Below are 24,981 nucleotides of genomic sequence, written 5' to 3'. Positions count from 1 at the left end.
ACCCTCAACCACTGCGCCACCAGGGAAGCCCTGCTATATTATTTTTTAGGAGAAACTAAGTAAATAGAATTAGATCTCCTTCAGGAATTTTTAAATGAAACTAATTTATCACAGTGGAAATATTTAATACTAAATACTGTATACCTTAATACTTTTTAAAGTGGAATACTTTTTTTATAACTTAAACCTTTCATTTTATTTTAGAGAATAAGCCTTTCTTTAGTTTAACTTGCAGCAATGGTGGTGTTTCTATTTTTCCAGTGAACTCTTAACAACAAAATGTTCATTAATTAAAAATAGCTGCCCAGTACAGGAAACAGCTCATATAGCAGCTTCTGACACAGTTCTAAAAACAGACCTGAGCTGCTTGTGTGCTGAATAAGAATGAGCACTGAAAACTTGTGAACAAATTCAGGTAAAAGCATTCTTTGTTTTAAGAAGGATCTGTGTGCCTTTACATTAATGTTTTTCTGATTATAAGAGTCATTTGTGCTTACTGTTAAAAGACAGCAACAGCAACAAATGTTATAGTGATATATTGTGTAGAAAGTGGAATTCCCACCCAGATTGTGGTGTCTGTTTAGTCTGGTGGCTTCTAACAGATTCTTTTCTGTGCATATACAACAGTACATACTTACTTTAAAAGTGGAATTATATGTTTTTTTCAACTTGGTTTTTCACTTATATTAGAAATTTCCCACATCAAATGTTTAAAAATCCTCTTCTTTTATTTTATTTATTATCTCTTTTAAAGCAGCATAGTGTTTCACTTTATAGCGGTACTATGATTTGTTTAAACCAGTTCCCTATTAATAGGCTTATGAGTTGATATTCTTTTAATTTTTTTTCTTTGAAAGTTATTGTTTTTAGGGCAGTTGCACTTGTAATTGAACAAATTTACCAAATGTAATTTGTTGATAGTGTAACATATTGAGAGTTTACTATGTGCCTAGAACTCTTCTAAGCACTGTTCTGTGAAAATTAGAAGAATAATGCTACCATCTTATGAGGGATTTACTATTATTGTCCCTATTCTCAAGATGCAGAAAGCCTCTAGGCTCCCTATATGCCATCATGGTCATCCATAGGATGGACTGAAAGAGTGGTGATGGCTCAGACATTTAGGGCTCTTTAAATCCAAAGGAGCTAAGCAGACGGGTAGCAACTGCATCAACACAAGGGAAAGCAGAGCTTACAAATTCTTATTGGAGTTTCTGATGTTAAAAATCTTTGCTGGTTGCCATAACAACAGGCTTTGGAAGACCTGCCATCTTCACTCTTGTGACTGTGCCATGAGGATTCCCTGGCTGTTACCACAGATTGTTTGGTGTCTGTGTATCCCCTGCTGATTTCCGAATTCCTATTGTGAATTTATCTGATACACAGGGCCCTTCCTCAGCTTTGTCTGTACCCCTGGTATGCCTTGCTAAGATCTCCTTCCCTGGTCAGTCCTCCCTGATGGCCTGTGTAGGTGCTTATTGTTTTCTACTGAAAATGGAAACTATTAAGTTTTTGTCATTATTAGTGGCTTAGACTCTAAGACCTGTCTGTAAGATAGACTCTAAAAAAAGTTTCCTGAGACTTAGAAGGTATGTTTCATTTGCTTAAATGATGGTTAAATTGATCCTAGGTATAATATCTATATTTTTAAAATTGAAATATAGTTGATTTGCAATGTGTTATTTTAAGGTGTACAGCGAAGTGATTCAGTTATATATATATATACACATATGTATATGTATATATACACATATATATATGTATATATATATACACACATGTGTATATATACACATATGTTCTTTTTCAGATTCATTTCCCTTATAGGTTATTGAAAAATATTGAGTATACTTCCCTGTGCCATACAGTAAGCCCTTGTTGGTTGTCTATTTTATACATAGTGGTGTGCATATGTTAATCCCAAACTCCTAATTTATCACCCCCCGCTTCCCCTTTGGTAACCATAAGTTTGTTTTCTATGTCTGTGGGTCTATTTCTGTTTTGTATATAAGTTCATTTGTATCTTTTTTTTTTTTTTTTTTAGATTCTTCATATAAATGATACCATATGATATTTGTCTTTGTCTGGCTTATTTCACTTAGTATGATAATCTCTAGGTCTATCCATGCTGGACATTAAATTTTTAGAACAAAAAGTTTCCGTTACATTTCTTCATAATTTTCTAGTCTGTCATGACTAGAGAGAAGTGAAGTTTAAAATACCACTAAAAGGGACCTGTGTTTTGGTTATTTATTGTAGTGTAATAAACCACTCCAAAACTTAGTAGCTTAAAGCAGCAGTTTGTTATTTGTGGTTCAGTGGGTTGACCAGGGAGTCTGTTTTCATGCCCTGTCAGCTGGTTGCTAGAAAGGCTGTGGTCCTCTGAGGTTTGGATAGGAGCTCAGCTAGGACCCAGTGGCTGCTTAGGTCACCTGAGGTGTCTGGGTTCCAAAATGGAAGAAATAGATGCTGCCCAACCAAATAAGGTCTGGGCCCAGAATTGGCACTGCATCATTTCTGTCCTATTCTAATGGTCTAAGCAGTAATAGGCTCAGCCCAGAGTCAGTGTGGGAAGGGACTCTATCTACAAGGACATGAGTACCTAGAAGTGTGTACACAAAATTTTAGAACCACTGGTCTAAAGGAAAAAGTCTATGAGGAACCTAAAATCTTTATGAGGGGTCAACAAAGGGTTGTACAACCACATCCTCAAGGCCACATTTTACTGACAATGCAGGATTTGATCTTTGCCCTGAGCCATTCCTCCCTCCCTCCCTCCCTCCCTCCCACAAGAGCCCAGTTGTTTTTTTTTTTTAAGATTTATTATTTATTTATTTATTTTATTTTTATATTTTTGGCTGCATCGGGTCTTTTTGGCTGCATTGGTGTTGTGGAACATGGAATCTTCGTTGAGGCATACGGGATCTTTTGTTGCGGTACACGGGTTCTATAGTTGAGCCTTGCGAGCTCAGTAGTTGTGGAGCGCTGGCTCAGTTGCCCCACGGCATGTGGGATCTTAGTTCCGTGACCAGGGATCGAACCCACATGCCCTGCATTGTAAGGCAGATTCTTTACCACCGGACCACCAGGAACTCCCAAGAGCCCTTTTTTTAAATTTGATCATTTCTTGCATATGAAGTACTTCTCGATGACATCCTTGGCCTGAGACTGTTTGCCATAGTCCCTAACCACCACACAACCAACCACTTTACGGGGTTTTCCCTGTCAATTTTACAGAGACCTACCCATTCCCCTAGTTTCTTGTTGTCATCAACCTTAATCAGGTTGATTTGGTGCTCAGCGCAAAGGGCCTCCACCAACTTGACTTACATAGGCTCATCACAGTTGGATGCAAACACACAAAGATGAGCTTGGAGCTTGTCTGAGGCTTTGGCAGCTTCACGAATTCCACATGCTAGGCCATCGTGGATGAGGGCGTCTTACAGCATCTCTTGCAGAGCAGTATTAACATCCATTACACCTCTGGCAGCAGTGCTTTTCTCGGCTATGGTGGTGGCTATGGCAGTGGCTTATGGGTGGAGCTGAATCTTGAATGCACCCGAGCCTCCACCTCTGCCGGACTCTGCCACAGCAGGGAAAGAGCTGCCTGGAGCCATTTCTTACTTTGAGCTTATTTTTTGCTAAGATGTTGAAATGAGCAATGGTTTTATTTTTGAACCCATCAAATCTGACCCCTTTATATTTCCTCTAAATTCTGTTTGAAAAGGAACCAAACAGTGCCTGTTTTAGTTCATCTCACTACATAGGCAGTTAAAATGAATCAGTTGATACTTTCAACTTTCTTCCTTGAATTTTCCTTAGTCAGATCATTGAGTTCATTAGGTACCATTTCCACCTTCCACATCACTGCATGCAATGGTTTGCTAATTGTTCTCACAGTACGTAACTTGGGTCCCTTTTCTTCAGGCACTGATAAATTTCTTCACTTTTTCAAATCTTTATTAGCAATCTCCTCAAAACTCTTCCAGCTTCTGCCCACCACGTGGATCCAAAGCCAGTACATATTTTAGGTTTTTGTTACAGCAGAACCCCACTTCTGGTACCAAATTTTGTTTCAGTTATCTATTGCTGCATAACAAATCACCTCCAAATTTAGTGGCTTAAAACAACAGTGGTGTTTTTGCTCACAATTTTGGGATTTGGTAGGGTTTGATAAGGGCAGCTCACCTTATCTCACAGTCTGTGTGCTGTCAGCTGAGAGAACTTGATTAGGGCTGTAGGATTTATTTTCAAGATAGCTCATTTTCATGCCTGGCAAGTAGGTGCTGTCAGCTGGGCATTTCTTCTTTTCCATGTGGGTCTTTCTCATTTCATGTGGCTTTTGGACCTGCTCACAGCATGGCAGCTGGACTCCAAAATGAAGGAGGCAGAAGTTGCCAGCCTTCTTAAAGATTTAGTACAGGATTGGTACAATGTCATTTCTGCCCTTTTTCCTTTGGACAGTCATAGGCCCAATCCAGAATCAAGGAGGTGGCAAAATAGACCCCATCTCTTGGTGGGAGTAGTGACAGAGAATATGTGGCTGTCATGAATCCACTCTACTCTGTTAGGGTTTTTTTTGACAGTACTGAAAAGGCACTCTTGGCTCAAGTTATGAGATGGTGAAAAGTAATTGTTTATTATTTGAAGTAAGGTTGTAAGCTCTGGAAGAAGGTTAAAAGAAAACTTTTTTTTTTTTTTTTTTCAGTACGCGGGCCTCTCACTGTTGTGGCCTCTCCCGTTGTGGAGCACAGGCTTCGGATGCACAGGCTCAGCGGCATGGCTCACGGGCCCAGCCGCTCCGCGGCATGTGGGATCTTCCCGGACCGGGGCACGAGCCCGTGTCCCCTGCATCAGAGGCGGACTCTCAACCACTGCGCCACCAGGGAAGCCCGAAAACTTTTATATATAAAGAGCATTTCAATATCTGTGAAAATTTTAAATGTTATATTTTACTGGTGGACAAAAGTCATTTTTGGGGGGTAGAATTAATTTTTAAATTCCTTCTCATCCACAGAGAGATCAGCTTGGTGCTTTGTGATCACCTAGAGGGGTGAGATAGGGAGGGTGGGAGGGAGACGCAAGAGGGAGGGGATATGGGGATATATGTATACATATAGCTGATTCACTTTGTTATACAGCAGAAACTAACACACCATTGTAAAGCAATTATACTCCAATAATGATGTTTAAAAAAAATTCCTTCTGGGCTTCCCTGGTGGCGCAGTGGTTGAGAGTCCGCCTGTCGATGCAGGGGAAACGGGTTCGTGCCCCGGTCTGGGAAGATCCCACATGCCGCGGAGCGGCTGGGCCCGTGAGCCATGGCCGCTGGGCCTGTGTGTCCGGAGCCTGTGCTCCCCAACGGGAGAGGCCACAACAGTGAGAGGCCCACATACCGCAAAAAAAAAAAAAAAAAAAAATCCTTCTTATCAGAATAATACTTTTTTTTTCATTTAACAAATATTTATTAATTATGAACTCTGTGCCAGGCACTGCACTAGGCATTGGGTAGCCAATATTTATTTATTTATTTACTCTTAAGCACCTTTGGTATCAGGATTTGTATGCGACAGGGATGTCTGAATGCACTTATGTATCTTATTTGGTCTTAACACTGACCTGTTTATTTTTAGTAAAGGTTGCCTTCTGTGTTACCACATGTAGAGAAATTGTCCCCTTCCAAAGATTCCCCTTCTTGAAATAAGGACAAAATGCTTTTTAAGAGTTGTGTGCAATGAAAGGGGGACTCTGGATGCTTTGTTGAAGTGATTGTGGTAAAGCAGAGGGTGAATAATGGGATGAAAGGATCCCAAGGTTTTCTATCATTTGGAACTTTTGTGTGCAGCTCTTTCCAGATTCGCAAGAGAGGACAAAACAGACGATGGTTGCCCAAGCTTTTGCTTATTCACCCAAATCATCTATTAGGTAAGCTCATACAGGCTAGTAAATGACTTCCTGAAATTGTTAAGCACTTACATTAGTAAATTTTTCACTATCCAATTTGGAGCTCTTAAAATCAAATTAATGCTCTATTACAATAGTGATTCAAAAGAGTTTATATACATCTTGTAGCTTTAAAATTTGTATAATCTGACTGGTATTAAATCTTTGACCTTTAACTTTAGTTCCTTTTTTAGCTTTGATTTCATGCTTTTGGGTTTCGTAATACGTTATCTTGATAGCACTGATAAGTTGTTAAATATTGAAATAATTTGAGCATGTTTTCTTAATTTGATTGTTTATAAAAATGTTTGGGGCAACATTGGTTTCCCTCACTTGCTTTTAGTTTTACTCTTCCACAGTAGTTGTCAAGTGTGACTAATAATTTGCTTCCTCTTTCTGTCTCTCCTTTGTTCTTCTTTTTATGTTTTTCTTCTTTATTCTCCTATTACCCTATGAAGTCTGGTGCAATCACATATTCAGGAATGAGATAATGGGTGGTGTGGATGAGATGATTATTATACATGTATTTATGATTCTGAATGAGGAATCCTTCTAGCTTCTTCTTTTTTTAAAAAATTTTTTTTCCAGCCCAGAAGGTCCACCATTCTTTTTTTCTTTTTAAAATTTATTTATTTTAATTAATTTATTTTTGGCTGCATTGGGTCTTCTTTGCTGCGTGCGGGTTTTCTCTAGTTGTGGCAAGCAGGCGCTACTCTTCGTTGCGGTGCACAGGCTTCTTATTGCTGTGGTTTCTCTTGTTGTGGAGCATGAGCTCTAGGTGCGCAGGCTTCAGTAGTTGCAGCATGTGGGCTTAGTAGTTGTGGCTCACGGGCTCTAGAGTGCAGGCTCAGTAGTTGTGACACACGGGCTCAGTTGCTCTGTGGCACGTGGGATCTTACCAGACCAGGGCTCGAACCCCTGTCCCCTGCATTGGCAGGTGGATTCTTAACCACTGGGCCACCAGGGAAGTTCCTAACTTCTCCTTGATACTCTTCAGCCTCAAACTTCCCTGGCATGATATCATTACCAACAGTTTAGAAAATGATGCCTATGCTCTTCGTTGTCAGAAAATATCATCTTCTGTTTCTTTACAAATTAAAGTTCCATTTGTTTTGGGGTGTCTTAGGTACTCATCAATCCATTAAGCAATTAGTGTGAGTGTGAGAACCAGTAAAGCATTCTGGGGACACTTAGGTGAATAGGAAATGGTCACTGTTATTTTTTGCTTCTTATTCTCTAGTCTTCAAATTCTTCCTTCCCAGTCAGATTTGAAAGCTTGGCATGGTTTTCTGAAGGCTTGGATTAGACACCTGTAGAATGTTGGTGGCGGGTGGGGGGGGAGGTTGCTGAGTTATTTTGGTACTCTCCTGTCTTCACAACTGTACTTCACTAGTCATTAAATAGGACCTTACTTATTTCAGGGTTTATACAGCCTCCTGTAGTCTCACTATTTTGAACTCCAATTGTTAAGAATGTATTTTTGTATGTATTTAAAAATTGTCCTTTATTTCCCTTGGGTAGGTACATAAGTTCCTGATTACCTTCCAGGTATTTTCATAGAATACTCATTTCTGGACTAACTAATTTTAATCCCCTTCAGATTTTCTCATATCCCGCTTTTCACCATAGCTTTAGAAAATTGTCCAAATAGTTACATACATTTACATTCAACAGAATTATTTTTCCACTTGACCTGCCCTCCATAGATACCTAAGCAGCAAAATTCATAATACCTTTTTAACCACGAACTCTTTAAAAATATAATTTGTTAAATAATTTAATGTAGGACTTGGAAGGGACCTTTGAAATTATGTAATTTAGAGCCCTTCTCTTCTGTTGTTGCATAAGTAATGCACAGGTTTGATACATAGAATTAATATAATCAAAAAAGGGAGGAAGACAGTACTGCATGTAATTGGAGGATACTTTATCTGTTTTATACCTTCAATCTGCCTTGTTTATTGTTTTAATTGCAAAATGCCCTATGGTGCCCTTTCATTTCTTTGTAAATTATATAAAGCCAGTCTTTCAACAAAATCTGCTTATTTGCCCCAGTGGGTTTATTTGTTGTGCTTGTGTTATTCTTGATTTTTAACTCTAGTTAACCAAGATCATTTTGAGTCCCAGAACTTGTTTGAACTACCACTTTTTATTTTGGTAGCGTTTACAAGCTATTTCTAGTTCTTCATTTGGGTTGCTTTTAAAAAATATACCCATGAAATCTATAAAGTGCTGATGAATTATATCAAAGATCTAAATAAACGGAGAGACATACTGTGTTCATGGATTAGAAAACTCTCAATATAGTAAAGATGATCTCCCCAATTAATATAAAGGTTTAACACAATTCTTATCAAAATTCTAGGAAAATTTTTGTAGGTGTTGATAAGATTATTCTAAAATTTACATAGAAAGAGTAACTAGAATAGCTAAAACAGTTTTGAGAAAGAACAACAATGTTGGGAGAATCACTCTATCCAGTTTTAAGACATTATGTGGCTACAGCAATCAAGACTATGGTATTGCCAGAGGGATAGACAAATAGATAAATGCAATAGAATAGGGAACTTAGAAGTAGCCTCACACAGGTAGAGCCAGCTGATTTTTGACAAAGCTGCAAGAGTAATACAGTTTGTCTCTTCAACAAATAGTGCTAGAGCAATTGGATATCTATAGACCAAAAAAAAAAAAGAAAACCCAAAAACCCTAAACCTTAGAATATATCCATAAATTAACTCAAAATAGGTTATCAGTTTAAATGTAAAACATAGGGCTTCCCTGGTGACACAGTGGTTGAGAGTCTGCCTGCCGATGCAGGGCACACGGGTTCGTGCCCCCGGTCCGGGAAGATCCCACATGCCGCGGAGCGGTTGGGCCCGTGAGCCATGGCCGCTGAGCCTGCGTGTCCGGAGACTGTGCTCCGCAACGGGAGAGGCCACAACAGTGAGAGGCCCGCGTACTGCAAAAAAAAAAAAAAAAAAAAAACCTCAACAGAAACAACCCAAACAGTCTAATTAGAAAATGGGCAAACAACATGAAGACACATTTCACCAAGAAAAGATATACAGATGACAAATGAAAATAAGCACATGTGGACACTCATCATATAATCTAGCATTTGCAATTTGGAGCATTTATCCCAGGGAAATGAAAACTTAGATCCACACTAAAACCTGTGCAAAAATGTTCATAGCAGTTTTATTTGTAATAGCCCGAAGTTGTGAACAACCTCATGTTCATTAACATGAATGGCTAAATTGTGGAACATCCACATTATGGAATTCAACACAGCAATACAAAGGAACACACTATTGATGCATACAAGAACTTGAATGGATCTCAAGGGCATTAGGTTGAGTGAAAAAAGCCAATCTCAAAAAGTCACATACTGTATGATTCCACTTACAAAGCGTTCTGTAAATGACAGCATGATATGGAGAACAGATTAGTGGCTGTCAGGGGTTAGGGACGGTGAGGAGAATGGTGTTGGGTATGACTAGAAAGGGGTGGCATGAGGGAGCTTTTCATGATGATGGAATTGTTCAGTATCTTGATTGTGGCGGAGGTTACACAAGTCTACTCAAGTGATAAAATGGCATAGAGCTAAACATACACATTGTACAAATGTCAATTTCTTGGTTTTGGTATTGTATTTATGGTTATATAATATGACATAATGATTAGGGGAAACTGGGCTTCTCTGTAGTATTTTTGCAACTTCCTCTGAGTCAATAATTATTTCAAAATAAACTTATGTACTTTATATATTTTATTCAAAATATATATACATATACCCAGACTTAGCCATGTGTGGTCCACTAGCCCCAAGTTGCTTTTAAAATTAAAATTAACTAAAATAAAATTTTAGTTCCTTGATCACACAAGTCATGTTTCAAATGCTCATGTGGCTACCTTATACTATAGCACAAATATAGAACATTTCCATCGACACAGGAAGTTCAATTGGCACAACTACTTTAGACAAAACAATAATGCCATTTGCCATACGTGTGGGCACCTACACATTTCTTAGTGAACTATCTTAAATTTATAAATCAAAAGACATTAGTATGTACCAGCAAGATTTAAATAGAAAAAAAATGGATTTAATGTGATGCTTTTAAAAGCTACCATGATCTTTGAGGCTATTTCCCATATTTTAATAAGAAAAGGGAATGAAACATTTGCTTCATGTTTGAAATAGGAATAGATTTTTTTCCTTATCTGCCAAGGCAGTTGCACTTTCTTTCCATAATCACAATATAGAATATATAGGCAATGGGCAAAATAGGAGGGGTGGACAGGTAGGGGAAAGAGGTATCAGCAGGAAAAATACTTTAAACGTCCCATATTTTTTGTTATTTTCTGTTTCTTAGTGACCAGTTTAGCAATGGTAGCTTACTATTGCAGAGGAAGCATGGTTTAGCGACCAGACCTTAAACCAGAATTCTATTTCTGGTTCAAAGTGACCTTGAGGGAAGTGACTCTTCTCATTCTCATAACTAATAAGCAAATTAAGATAAAACTGACTATTGCTCTGGTGGACTATAGGATAAGTTATTCTAAAATTATTGTAATGTTTTAGGCTATGTATAAAACTCTTCACTTACAAGTAGATTAAATACAAAGTTTTGAGGAATTTAGTTATGGCAAGAGTCACATGAAGTAGAAAGAGGAAGTTTGCTTTAGCAGGCATGAACAGTTTTAGTATTCAAGTTTGGGAGTTAAAGTCAAGAAAACTCAGACATAGGGTAAAAGTTTTTCTTATCCTTTCACAGGTTAGTAATTTTGGGAAAACTTTGGGAGAATGGCAGGCAGTTTACATTTTAGAGATCAGGTTTTGAAGTTTAAAAGTCCAGGGTTTGAATTGCAGCTCTGCCAGTTACTGTCTAAGTTATTTAACTTTAGTTCTCAGTTTTACCATCTATACAATGGGGCTAATTGATGCCTTTTTGTTAGGGTTGTTATGAGAAGGGTATATAATAATACAGAGCTGTAATTACTGATGATAATATTAATTTAATCAAGACATGGAATGGAATGACGGTGGTGTTAAGAGCAAACAAATAGCTTTGTTTACTCTTTTATGAAGATTTATTTTTAGCCACATAATAATGGGTTTTTTTTGGGGGGGTACTAATTTTGGCTTTATAACAAATTGGTTAATATTGTGGTTCCTAAAGCTGTTCTTAATTTGTGGCTAAATTGATCAAAATCACTTGATTTAAAGCCAAGAGGGATAAGTCTGTTTTTGTAAAATCTAGCAGACCAAAGTATAAGCAGAAAACTAAGAAAAATAAAAGCACACATTTATGATATTTTATTTCAGTGCAATACCTGTAACATGTTTCTACAGCTATATTCACATAATATCTGAATGAACAACGAAAGGGTTTACTTAATTATAAAGATATATTAAAAATCTACAATGTACAATGTCAAATTATCAGAAAATGTTCCCTATGAATTTTCTTTTTCTTTGCCTGCTAAACTGCTAAAACATTGAAAAAGAGGTCAAGAACCAGAGCCAACATACTTATGTGGATCCTTCCAGCCCTGGTACACTGTAGCAGAGCAGAACAGTTCCAGTTTCAGCCAGTCGTTTACTGGCGTGTGGTCAGTTTGAAGTTTCCTGCTGTACTCCTCTGAACTAGAGAGAAGGAACCAAAAATGCTGACGTCCTCATTTGACTTCATCACTCATGCCTGAGCACATACACCAACACTTCCTGTGCAAAACCTACCCTGACTCTGCAGAGGACACTCTCAGCCCTCAGCTGATCTGGGTGGGGATGCTGCCTTGGGTTGGTGAAGTTTGGAAAGCGTTAGCCCTCGGTTGGATACCTCACACTGTATGAACATGCCATGTCTCGTTACTATACCTTTCATTTCATAGAGGTAAGCTTTCAAAGCTTATAATAACAATATTCATTGATAGTAAGTGATTGTTACAGGCCAGTTAGTAGCTCTCAAGACCACCACCCTGTGAAAGCAGTATACTGGATGACAGCACGTTTAAGAAAGAGCTAATTTAGAAATACAATGCTATGGAAATTGAACTGAAAAAAATCTATCAGAATATCTGAAATGTATATATCTTGTCTCCCTAATATCAGTATGTCCGTATCCATCCTACCTTAACACTCCTGGCCTCAGTTTTCTTATCCATACAAAGGGAGGATTTCTAAATTTCTAAGGCTTTGTGATTTTAGCATGTGTTTCTCCAAGTAGTTTTCTCCATGTTTCCACTTCTTGGTTCATTACATTAATGTTTATTTTATTCTACCTGTCAAAATTTCCTCAAGCACTGTCAAGTACTTTAAGGTAATACACTATTTTCAGTTTGTTATTCTTTCAGAAACACAATAATTTGAAGAAGTGCTGTTGCAAAGTTGTACTGAGTCTAGATATTATAGTTTGATTCTGACTACACCATCTAAATATCACATGAAAGGGAAATTAGAATTTGGGTTATTATGTAAATGTTAAATCCATGTGGTGATAAACCTTAGATGTTTTGAGAAGTCTATGTTATGTGATACATTATCTAAAACATTGACTTTAATTAGTAATTTTCTCTTCAAGCATGGCAGGGATGGAAAATTTGCTCATTGGTGCCTCTCCTTTAAAATCCTGATTTTTTTTTTTTAATGAAGAAGTCATTTGGGATTGCTAGTAACCTGGGAAGGAAACAGAAGGTCCCTTTGCTTGGGGGGAGATGGATACGGTTTTGCTATTCAGCATTTCTTATGACTTTCTTATGACCACGAAAAAATATGCTAAGATTCTTTATGACCTAGTTTTAAAGGATAGTTTGTTATAAATTTAAAGACTCTAACTACAATAAAATCGCAGGTAGTTGGCCCCATCCTTCCCATTTTACCACAGTATTCTAGAGTTCTCTCACCACATTTTGAAATACCTTCGTGGAATTTTGAAATTCGTTACTTGCGTAGTTCTTTGAGGCTGCATCCGTGCTGGAAGAGGAGTTTTGAAACATAGCGGTGCACTTCCCCTTAGTTAGTTCTTTACCATGTTGAACAGAAGATGTGTGCGTGTTTGGTGTCTAAATACAGAATGCCTATAGATTGTACCTACAAGTTGTATATCCAACGAATTCCTCCACAAGCAGCAGATAAATATGATTAATCAGAAGAATAAAAGGCACTGCTGGATGTTGTTTGAAAGGAATCCTTTATGGGGGGCTGTGAGTATTGTTTTTGCAGTTTCCATTTTTGAAATATCTTAGGTTAAAAACATTTGAAATTTTTGAGTATGCAAAGTATATGAGTAGATGAAGTAACTGGTATTTGTCTCTTTCTTTACTACTAAATTATAAGTAATTTGTCTCATTATTGAAAAATTATCCTGGCTCTTGTCTAGAATGGTTTCATACTGTGATTTTAGCACAAAGGTACACTTTTTCTTATTTTCATGGCCCAAGTACGATTACTTGAGGTAATGGCATTTCTTGCTGAGGAGTCATAGCATAGCAGTGTTCCCTGAGAGCAGTGAAAGTGAGCTGTGCTTTAAGTGCAATCACTGTTGACCTTTCTTAGCTGAGCCTTTTTATTATAACCTCATTCCTTCTGTTTCTAGTTTCTATTTCTCCTCCTTCCTTCTGTTTCTAATATGTCAAAGCTACACTTCAAGTTTATTAGAACTTATTTGTGCACTTAATTTTCTCTCATTCATCAGTTATTTGGGGATAAGATTCCCTCTACTTCTAAAACATCAGCAAGGTACATTGGTAACGCACAAGGTTAAGGATTTCTTGAAATTACATATGATTTATTGGACTCTGAAGTCAGTTGACTTGCCTAGATCCTCCTAGCGTTGTAGCTTTAATGTTCTCATGGTCTTTTTCTATTTAACTGAAAAACAACGTTAGATGAATGTTTTGTTCAGAAAAACATTTTTAAACAGATTTTTGATTTGTAGTAAGGAGAAAGAAAATAAACATTTAGGTGTAACTACTGATAACATTTTGATGTGTTTTTCCTCTTTGTATCTGTTGTTTGGCAAAGCTGAGGTCATAATTTACATGGATTTTTAAAATCATGCTTTCCCCTTCCCACGTAACATTAGACGTTTCACATTACAAAACTTCTTAGTAAAAATTCTATAGCTGTATGATATTCTGTTAAAAAGTAGTACTTTAATTTAGTTAATATGTCCTTCATTGTTAGATATTTAACATCTTTCAAGATTTTGGATTATAAATATCTGAGAGAACACCACCATTTTTTAAAGACTGTCTTTGCAAGGTGGCTTGGGGAGGAAAAATCCCATTGTGTTTGTATTCTTGATTTAAGATATTAATAATAGCTATACCTTAGAATTTTAAGGACATTAATTAGGATTTTAAACAAACGTGTTAGGTTCCATGTTTGTTTAAACTTACGAATCACACATTTTAAAAACTTTTACTTCTGTGTGGCACGGAGCCTATGTGCTAGCTATTTTTCAAATGTAGATGACATTGCTTTCTTCATAGAGAAAAACTGGAGTGGTTTCTATAGAATATTTGCAAATAGGTGATCACTGAGGAACATTGAAAGAGAACTTCCCTAACTAAGGCAGGTTCTTCTGTGCCACAGGCCTCATGTGAATGGAAAACTAGATCTATGCATACAAGCATGGGCTATGAAAATACTGGTGCTGGGAAAAACACAGATTCATAAGACTTTAGCCAAAGCCTTTGGTTTTTCTTTGTTCCACTAGGTTAGAAATGGCCTGAGATTCTCCCAATAATTCAGTCACAAAAGAAAGAAAAAGCTTGTTGTTTTTCATTCCCATTGTATAGAGGCCCCTATGTCACAGACTTGCACCAACGTGGAGTACTGACCTACCTTGTGGAATGAATGGAACTGAGTTTAGAGTACTTTGAGTTACTTATAAATTCTTAAATGTGTCTTGCATTTAAAACTTTATAGGCATGATGATAAATTTTAATAGAATACAAATAACTGGAGTAATGTGAATATACAATCAAAATATGGAAGTTTGGAGTCTTATTCTTCAAGTAATTATTTTGGCTCGGAAAATTTGATTTCAAGATTTTAGGGGATTTATTTTTTCTTTGCCCTGCTCTGCGTCCTCCTCACTACTTTAGATGGTAATATAAGTTACTACCCGACTTTTCTTTATTATAATGAGTAAAATTTTATTGAACATGTATTATACTTAGAAATAGTCATTTCTCCTAATTTTTATTGTAACTTTAAAATTTAAGATCTGGTTGCTATTAAACGCCAGATTATATGTATACATATATATTTTATATTAAAAAGAAGTCAAAATAGGATTTATTATAGGACCTGTAGGTTTTATTCTCTAATGACAAGTATGAATAGAGTTATTTACAAGACCAAAGGAGACTCAGAATTAGGCTGAAAACCACAGTAGTTCAAGGGGTTTTTTTTTTTGCCCCCATTGTTTTTTAGGCATCCCAACCTGTGTATGCTTCTTCAGAGCGTGCATACAGTGCACACAGTGTTCTCAGGATCAGCTTTGTCACTGAACCAATTGGACTCCTGTCCAGCCGTTTACACACTTCTTGGCATTTCTCCTGCACATTTGTTTTCATCCTTCCAACTCATTTGCTCCTTTGGCATTAGGACCAACAGCTGCAGTTGCACTTGGGGTCTGTAAAGTAGCTGAATAATAAAATGCTATGACCTGGTTCTTGTATAGTTTCAATGATGACTGTGTTGGTAACTCAGAAATGCTGCAGATATGTTTGGCAGGTCAGGTGAAACATTATCTTTATTTTACAGGAAGAAAGTTTATGTATAAAAAGTATTGGTAATTGATACTGAGTGATATAAGTTATATCTCCTAAATCCTAGTCTTATTGTTTACTGAGTACCTATTAGACACAGTGCTTTGTGTTATATGCACATTATTTCTAATCCTTAGAATAATCTTGTAAGATAGCTGATATGACCATATTTTTCAGGTGGAGAAAGCAGACTCAGTGAGGCTATATCCCCATATCTACATATTCAGTATTACATGGTAAATAGCAGAACTGGAATTCAAGTCCAAGATCATCTGTTCCCAAAGATTGTAGCCTGTCCATTACACACTGTACAGCAATTTCTTGTGTGTATGAATAGTATTTTATTTCCATTTTGCTGTTGATGAACATCAATTATTATGTAATGAAAGGTTCTATGAACATTACTGTACATCTTTTAGTGGAATTATTGTGTATGCATATGTTCAGCTTTAGGAGACGTTGCCTAAAGGTTTTCCATAGTGGTTTTAGGGTGTGAATATTCTAGTTCCCCTTCCTAGCCAATACTTTGCTTGTCTAAAAAAATTTTAGCCCTGTGGCAGGTATCTAGTGGTATCATTTTGTGATTTTAATTTGCACATCTCTGATTAATGATTTTTATATGCTTATTGGAGACCTTTTGTGAGGTTCCCAATCAAAGCTTTTGTCCATTAAAAAATAGGGTGGGAGCCGAAAGTAAAAAGAGTGAAAAAGAAACATTTAATATAAAGTTGGGCAGCGATAAGTGCTATTAAATAACAAAGAACAAGGTACTAGGATCGATAGAAAGGGACAGAGATGGGGTTGTGAGGAAGGAAAGACCTACCTGAGAAAGCGGCATCGAAGTGCAGATTTGCATGAATTGTGTTACGGAAGCAAGAGGAAAATCTAGATGAAACGTTCCAGGCAGAGGGAACTGCAAGTGCAAGGGACTTGAGGCAGGAATGAGGTTTGGCAGTAAGAACTTGGCAGGGAAGTAAGTTTTTAAATTCCTACACAACTGTTCAGTTTATGAGGAAAGGGAAGGTCTTTACTTTTACCCACCTCCAACCATACACTCAGTAAGATATTATTTGGCTTTTTTTCTTATTTATAAAGATCAAAGGCTTCTATTCAGTCAGTGGGGTTCCATGTTTGAACTAATAACTTCATATTTGGCCAACTAATTGCTGTATAATATCTAAACACATTTACTGGTGATGTTTTATGAATGTTTATTCAGTGAACATTTATTGAACAGACCTGATTGATTGGATGTATGGAGGAGGGAGAAGGTGGAGGAAGAGTTGCTGATTAAAGCAAAGAAGAAAGGAGTTACTGGAGAGAGTCCTAGGGAACCAGGAGAGTTGGTTGTGAGGGGGCCCAGGAGGAAAGAATGTCAAGAAGGAGAATGAGGTCAGCACTGTCAGGTGCTCCCAGAGAAGTACAGGGGTTCAAGAACTGAATGGCGGGGCTTCCCTGGTGGCGCAGTGGTTGAGAATCCGCCTGCCAATGCAGGGGACATGGGTTCGAGCCCTGGTCCAGGAAGATCCCACATGCCACGAAGCAACTAAGCCCGTGTGCCACAACTCCTGAGCCTGCGCTCTAGAGCCCACGTGTCACAACTACTGAAGCCCACGCGCCTAGAGCCCGTGCTTTGCAACAAGAGAAGCCACCACAGTGAGAAGCCCGCACACCGCAACGAAGAGTAGTCCCCGCTCGCCGCAACTAGAGAAAGCCCACGCGCAGCAACGAAAACCCAACACAGCCAAAAATAAATACACAAATAAATAAATTTTTTAAAAAAAGAACTGAATGGTGACCTGTGGATTTGCTGATTGCAATGTCCCACTGGCCTTGGTGGGAGTAGGATCAGGTGCATGTTAGACGGGTAGGCTAAGGAGCAACTAACTGGTGAGAAAGTGGAGGCAGTGACCTTGGAGTTCCCACTTTTTGAGAACTGTCAACAAGAAAAGGGACACGATTAGATAGCTTGACAAGAATATAAATGGAGCCAAGAAAGAACTTTTTTGTTTTATTGATATTTTGGGTTTTGGGGGAGGGGGGGTTGAAAGAGACTTAAGTTTTTTTTTTTTTTTTTCCCATTACAGGAAGTCATCCTTTGCTATTCTTGTCTCAGAGTAGACAGTTGTGTCTCCCTTCCCCCCTGCCCCTTTAAACAGGTTTAAAACTTCTTACAACTATATAGTTTTCTAGGTATTCATCGGGGGTTCACCTATGTGGTCTGACTGATCTTCTTGAGAGGGAGGTACCAAATATTCATCTACCTGTTTCTTAGATGAAAGCCTCAAACCTCAGAAGTTGTAGCTGAGAAGTCATTCCCCACTGATAAGTTGTGGGGCAAGAATTTTTTAAGTATACCCTATCTTGCCCAGAGTTTGGAAATCTGTATTTGCAGCATTAACTGACCGTGATTTGCCCCGTATTCAGGTGGTTATCCTCTGGTTACCCCAAAAGAAAATCCAGGGTGTTTAGATATAATTCATAAGAAGCTTTCCCAAATCCCCCTGCACACACACCCTTCTCACCCACCTGTGCACCCTCATATATACACACACACCACTCATCCCGCATACATATCTCTGCCACACACACAGCCTCAAATGTTTACAGCTAGATACACCTTAATCCTAGTCTCAAAGGACCCTTGCCCACAAAACTAGACTACTTTCCTCTTTCTGGGGTTGGATTTGGGATAAAAAGGTAAAGTTAGGTTAGAAACAATTGATTTTATGAGATCAGATGAGAGACCATAAATACAGGCATACCTTGTTTTCTTGTGCTTCACTTTATTGAGTTTTGCAGATATTGCATTTTTTACAGACTGAACGTTTGTGGCAACCCTGCATTGTCAGATGATGGTTAACAGTGTTTAGCAATAAAGTATTTTTTAATTAAGGTATGTACATTGTTTTTTTAAGACATAATGCTATTGCACACTTAACAGACTACACTATAGTGTAGCCATAACTTTTATATACATTGGGAAACCAAAAAATTCATGTGATTTGCTTTATTGCAATATTTGCTTTATTGCGGTGGTCTGGAGCCAAACCTGCACTATCTTAGAGGCATGCCTATAAATCTGTAGGTTTCAACTGTAAGGATTCAGTTGATCATTCAGTTTTTGCTGAATTTGCTTTCATTCCCAAAGGAAACCCTGTAGAACTTATGCTAAACAGTTTTTGCATAGCTTTGATCTAGAGCAATAGATGTTTGTATGTTTTGGTCCTTCAGGATAATTTTTGAGTTGTGGGGATTAACTGTTCAGCATTGGATTTTATGAGCACAAAACTGGGATTGACATAATTTTCACTGTGGCCTGATCTCAGCACCTAAAGTATAAAAAAGAAGGTTCATAATGTTGATATTTTGATAATTTTTACAGAGTGATGTTTGTGTGGTTTATCTTTTTCACTTACCTAGTGCTAGACATCTGTAACAGTTGTTAACACATTTCCACCCCTCACCTCTCAAAGAGGTGAAAGTGTTTGTTGTGTGAACATATAAAACTCATCAAGAGAAAGGAACCAGTGTCTCCTTTTTTTGTCTGTAGAGTTTAGGTTGGAACTTTGCAAATTGTAGATCCCCAATAAGTCTTGTTTATAGAACATTCTTTGTTCTTAATCCTTTTTCCACTTGTCACAAATATTTGTAAAAAGATAGTTACTAATATAATTAATGTATTAACATAAATATATATTATGTTATATATATGTACTCCCCAAAGAGAGTCTTCACTTTCATATATTTCAGAAAGTTTCTTAGAAAAAAGAATTAAAACATCTAGATTCTGATTTAGATGCATCACTCCTTAAAAGAATGTGGATAAGAATGAAGAATGGGGAAGGCAACAGACTAGGACACAGATATTTGTATACTTTCCTCCAGCCTCTGTTCTAGAGTCAACATTAAATATATGGAAAGAGAGGGAATATTACCCTAATGAAGAGAACAATGATCTCATGATGTGAAGAATTGGATCCCATTATTCTCATTTGACTAAGATACATTATCTTTCTGATTTTAATAAAAAAATATCCCTGGGGCATTGGTAGAACTGGGTTAGAGTCCCAATGGTTGGACTTTGACAAAAAAGGACTAGAGACCCTCTGACATAGACTTATCTTCAACACGTGTTTTCTTTGCATTGTGGTAGCCGGGAAAGGAAAGTACTTCCCTGATATGCTAACCATATCAGAGGAATGATGGGCAATTAAAAAAAAATGCTTCCGATTCTGGAAGTTGCTTTTTGAGGTAATGTGCAGGATAGTGTGGTCTTTGTGAGCTTCCACCATGACGTACCGGGGCCAGGGCCAGAAGGTGCAGAAGGTGATGGTGCAGCCAGTCAATCTCATCTTCAGATACTTGCAAAATAGATCTCAGATTCAGATGTGGCTTTATGAGCAAGTGACTATGTGGATAGAGGGCTGTATCATTGGTTTTGATGAGTATATGAACCTCGTATTAGATGATGCAGAAGAGATTCATTCTAAAACAAAGTCAAGAAAACAACTGGGTCCGATCATGCTAAAAGGAGATAACATTACTCTGCTCCAGAGTGTCTCCAACTAGAAATGATCAATGAAGTGAGAAATTGTTGAGAAGGCAATACAGTTTTTTTAGGTGTCCTTTGTTAGGACTGTAGTTCTAAAGCATTTATTCATATTGTTCTGCTCACCTTTATGTTGTTACCAGATGACAATAAATGCTGTGGGATTGTTTTTATTAAAATATTTACATTGTTTCCTTAAAAAAAAATGCTTCCATCAAATCAGGCTGGACTTTTTACTCCATCATTGTTTTTTGTTTTTGTTTGTTTTTTGTTTTGTTTTTTTGTTTTTGGCCGCACCTCGTGGCTTGAGGGACATTAGTTCCCTACCTGGGATTGAATCTAGGCCACAGCAGTGAAAGCGCCAAGTCCTAACCACTGGACCGCCAGGGAATTTGTTACTCCGTCGTTGTTAACACCTTGCAAACTGGGCAGAGAAGTTCCATTTATTTCAGTGTTTTCTTTTGCTTGTTAGGTACTTTGTACCTTGCAAATATATGTTTGCTCTAAATCATCTTCATAGAACTAATAGAACTAATTGCAAAACAGTCAAATAAAAAAAATCTTACATAGAATGTTAAGCAAAAATACAAAATTCTTGGTACACACTGAAAATATCTAAGAAAATGTCACCTTTTTACAGACGTTGCATTTTGTGTTTTAGTGTCTGTGACTGGTTAACTCTGTTGTTTAACCTGGTGCTTCTTAGGCTTACATGATAAATTTATCTCCAATTAGGATAGGTAACTTGAGTCTGTTTCATATTCACGGACAAAACCCTAACAATATCCAGTCACTTTTCAGCAAGAAAAAGAGAATGTGGTGAGAACTGAGCTGGTGGTAATGTTACTCGAAGTGCACCTGCACAGGGCATCTTTGTTGTGGGTACAATTGCCATCTCACCTGGTACTTTAGTAATACCTCCTGCTCAGAGCTTTCAGTCATCCTACACCTAAGGGTCGTACCCAGAAATTTTTAGTATGCCATTTCATTTTGGAAAACAAATAAATATTTGTTCTTGTCCTTGCTGCTCCAGCCCCTTTCTCCTTTTCTGCTGAAACCAGTAAGAATGAGGAGGGATCCTCCTTCCTCCAACATTCATTCTCATTAGTTTAGAATAGAAGAGATCTTTGAAGATGATCTAACCTAGTGCTCTCTTTCTGTGACTGAAGTGCACAGGACCAGAGAGGGCAATGGCTTGCCATATCATACCAGTGGTTAAGCAGGGACTAGGGTCCAGGTTTCTGAATTTCTAATTAAGGAGTCTTTCTGTCATTGAGCTTTGTAAAAGCTAAGGGCTTAAAAACATTCCAAAAATATATGCCTAGGTATAGATTCAATAGTGAAGGGAGATAGAGGAATACTCCCAAGGTTATTTGATCACTGCTCAGCTGGCACAGTGGCTACTTATAACAAGTTTTAGGCAACACTGCGGACTGCCCAGTATTTGAAGAAGATAAATTATCAGGCGTCTCTGCTTCCAACACCTTTTTATCTCGAGAACCTTTATGGGGATTATTGGCTATTTGACACGTGTCCTACAGCTTAAGTTTGGGGACCCTATTATTAGATTCTGAGCAGTGTGGCTTGAGGTGCTGTTGTGGAGACAATGTTAGAACAGCCAGAGGTGAACCTGGAGCTAAAGAGGACACTACTACTTATTTGCCTTTCTTAGATCTGCCTTTTTTTTCTTTCTGAGTAATTCTTACAGAATCAATTTCCTAGAAACTATAAGCCAGATTCTTTTTAGTTTTTTTTTTTTTTTTTTTTTTTTTTTTTTTTTTTTTTTGTGGTACGCGGGCCTCTCACTGTTGTGGCCTCTCCCATTGCGGAGCACAGGCTCCGGACGCACAGGCTCAGCGGCCATGGCTCACGGGCCCAGCCGCCCTGCGGCATGTGGGATCTTCCCAGACCGGGGCATGAACCCGTGTCCCCTGCATCGGCAGGCGGACTCTCAACCACTGCGCCACCAGGGAAGCCCTTTTTAGTTTTTTTTAATTGTCTTGATAGTTAGTAGATCCACCCAAGAACATAGTGGGGTGAACACTGAAAAATATGTGTAGGAAGAATAAATATTATTTTTAGAAAATTATCATTTATGACATTAAAAATTTTGGAAAACAGAGAAAGGAAAACATCACCAACATTTCTTCCTCACAGCTGCTCTTATAATTTTGAGATACGGAGGCTTAGACTTTTCTTCCTAAGAATCTTTTCTTTTTTATGTAGTTGTTCATAGTGAGTACTCAGTTATGTATTTTTTTTCCCCTCTACTTCCAGGAGGTAGTGTGGCTTAATGAACAGGCCCAAGCTTTGGTCTTACATGAGGTTCTAGTCTCAGCAATGAGATGTAGGGCAAAGAACTTAGTTTCTGAGTCTGTTTCCATAACTGAAAAATGAGGATAGTAATACCTACTTCATAATCTCTGTGAGGTTTAAATAACATATATGTAAAGTGCTTATTATAGTTCCTAGCACATACTAGGGACTCAGTAAATAGAACATTTATTATTATTTTTTATAAATGTATTTATTTTTGGCTGCGTTGGGTCTTTGTTGGCTGCGTGCAAGCTTTCTCTAGTTGCGGTGAGCAGGGGCTACTCCTCATTGTGGTGCACAGACTTCTCACTGGGGTGGCTTCTCTTGTTGCGGAGCACGGGCTCTAGGCGCGCAGGCTTCAGTAGTTGTGGCTCGCGGGTTCTAGAGCGCAGGCTCGGTAGTTGTGGCGCACGGGCCTAGTTGCTCCGCGGCATGTGGGATCTTCCCCGACCAGGGCTCGAGCCCGTGTCCCCTGCACTGGCAGGTGGATTCTTAACTACTGCAATACCAGGGAAGTCCCCATTGTTATTATACCATTCACATTTCCCTTATGCCATATAGTCTTTGTGACCATATTTTTATTTTATTTTAAAAAATTTTTGGCTGCACCCTGCAGCAGGTAGCACCTTAGTTCTTCGACCAGGGATCAAACCCACTCCCCCTGCACTGGAAGGCGGAGTCTTAACCACTGGACCACTGGGGAAGTCCATGACCATATTTTTAATAACTGCATGATATCCTATCAAGTTGAATACATTATTTGCATAACCATTCATCTATTATTAGATTCTTAAGTTGCCTCTAAATTTGCCCTAGAATAAAAAATTCTTCAGCAAGCTGTTATTCATTCAGCAGATTCAGTAAGTACTCACTGTGTATAAGGACCTTTGCTTGCCACCAGGAGCACAAAGATCAGAGTGGCGCAGTCCCTGGCTTTGAGGGGCTCTCGGTTTGTAAGTGGAGATGTGTACAGAGAACTCTGGGCTGTAGTAAACACTGTCACTGTCTAAGTTACTGAAAAGATGCTGAGGAGAAGAGACAGTGTCAGACTCTGCCTGGAGAGCTCACGGAAGGGAGGAGAGGGTTGTGGGAGACGAATCAAGTGAGTTAATGGGGGTGAGGTGCAGGTTATTAAGGGCTTTTTAAGTCCTCATACAGAATGGAACTTCCATCCTCAGTGCAAGGGGAAAGTCAGTTTTGAGAAGAGAATTCTCATTATCCGCTTAGGTTTTATAGCCTGTACAGGGCAAAGTGGAAGCAGAGAGTTTAATTAGGAAATTATTAAGGAATCCAGGTGAGAGGTGGTATGCCCTAGACCAGGTGGAAGTGGTGGAGGGGCCATATTAGAAGTGGCCATATTGGAAGAAATAGCCCATGTCATGAGCTGTCAGGTTGTATGTGAAGATGTCAGTGAAAGAGAAAAGTCAAAGATGGGCTCTCAGGCTTTCAGCTCGAGTGACTGGAATGTTGGAGTTGCTGTTTCCAAAAACAAGGAAGGATTCAGGAGGAGCAGGTTTGGGTGAGAAATTGGGAGTTGAGTTTTGGGATGTTATGTTCGAGATATTTATTAAACATTAATCAGGCAGAGATGTTCAGTAAGTAGTTAGATGTAGGAGTCTGCAATTCATGGGGAAAGAGATTTGTCCTGGAGTTATAAATTTGGGAGATAGCTGTATATTTATAGTATTTTTAACATGTTTAAAAAACTTGGTACAGTTATTTTACCCATTTTTACTCCTCTCATAGAATTTTCATTGGTATTTTCATTTTTTTAATCCACATAAACTTTAGAGTCACTTTGTTAAATTTATTTCCTAAAGTATGTTGGAAATTTTACTGGAAGACTATATATATATATATATATATATATATATATACACACACACACATATATACATATATATGTTTTATATATATATATATAAATTTACTAGAAGACTGACTCTGGTAATTTGAGAAGAATTGGCATCTTTAAAATGGATCTTTGCATCTAGCAATGCATTATTTCTCTCCATTTAGTTTTATTTCTTCTGATAAGAGTTCATTTCTTTGTTCCCAAATAGTTCATACACAGTTCTTGATAATATTATTCCCCAGTGTTGTGTGCCCTTGTTAGTAAATTTCACCAGTATTCTGATAGTTTTTGCCTTATAAAGGAATTATATTGATATATTTGGCCACATCACTAAATTTCGGGTATTATAAATAATATCCTTGATTTCTTTCAATTTATTTTTCTACAATAGAACTGTATCATTTGCAAATAATAATCTTGTCTTTTTCCTTTCCACATTTGTGTCTCATTTCTGTTCATACCAAGAAAAGAAGTCCTAAATTTAGGATAGTGGGTAACCATAGAGTAATGAGGTAATTAAGACCTAAAGGTC

General features: G+C 37.9%; 2 protein-coding genes and 1 pseudogene across 3 annotated transcripts in view; 2 read left to right on the top strand and 1 right to left on the bottom strand.

Moving 5' to 3' along the window:
* Nucleotides 1-24,981, top strand: part of FGD4 (FYVE, RhoGEF and PH domain containing 4) — a gene marked incomplete at both ends in the record, with an annotated part of 196,128 nt that overhangs the window by 54,771 nt on the left and 116,376 nt on the right. The window lies entirely within an intron of this gene.
* Nucleotides 3,121-3,488, bottom strand: LOC307060644 (small ribosomal subunit protein eS12-like; annotated as a pseudogene). Its single transcript has one exon. The product of its transcript is annotated as a small ribosomal subunit protein eS12-like (transcript).
* On the top strand, nucleotides 20,020-20,298 carry LOC307060641 (small nuclear ribonucleoprotein E-like; the record flags this gene model as incomplete). Its single annotated transcript, XM_079715261.1, has 1 exon — nucleotides 20,020-20,298. One exon carries the CDS (start codon nucleotides 20,020-20,022, stop codon nucleotides 20,296-20,298), a length of 279 nt encoding a protein of 92 aa, XP_079571387.1.

Source organism: Hyperoodon ampullatus, assembly GCF_949752795.1.
Source record: "Hyperoodon ampullatus genome assembly, chromosome: 11".
Classification (NCBI taxonomy): domain Eukaryota; kingdom Metazoa; phylum Chordata; class Mammalia; order Artiodactyla; family Ziphiidae; genus Hyperoodon; species Hyperoodon ampullatus.
The sequence above is the reverse complement of the archived record's forward strand: the minus strand, read 5'-3'. Positions and strand labels throughout refer to the sequence as shown.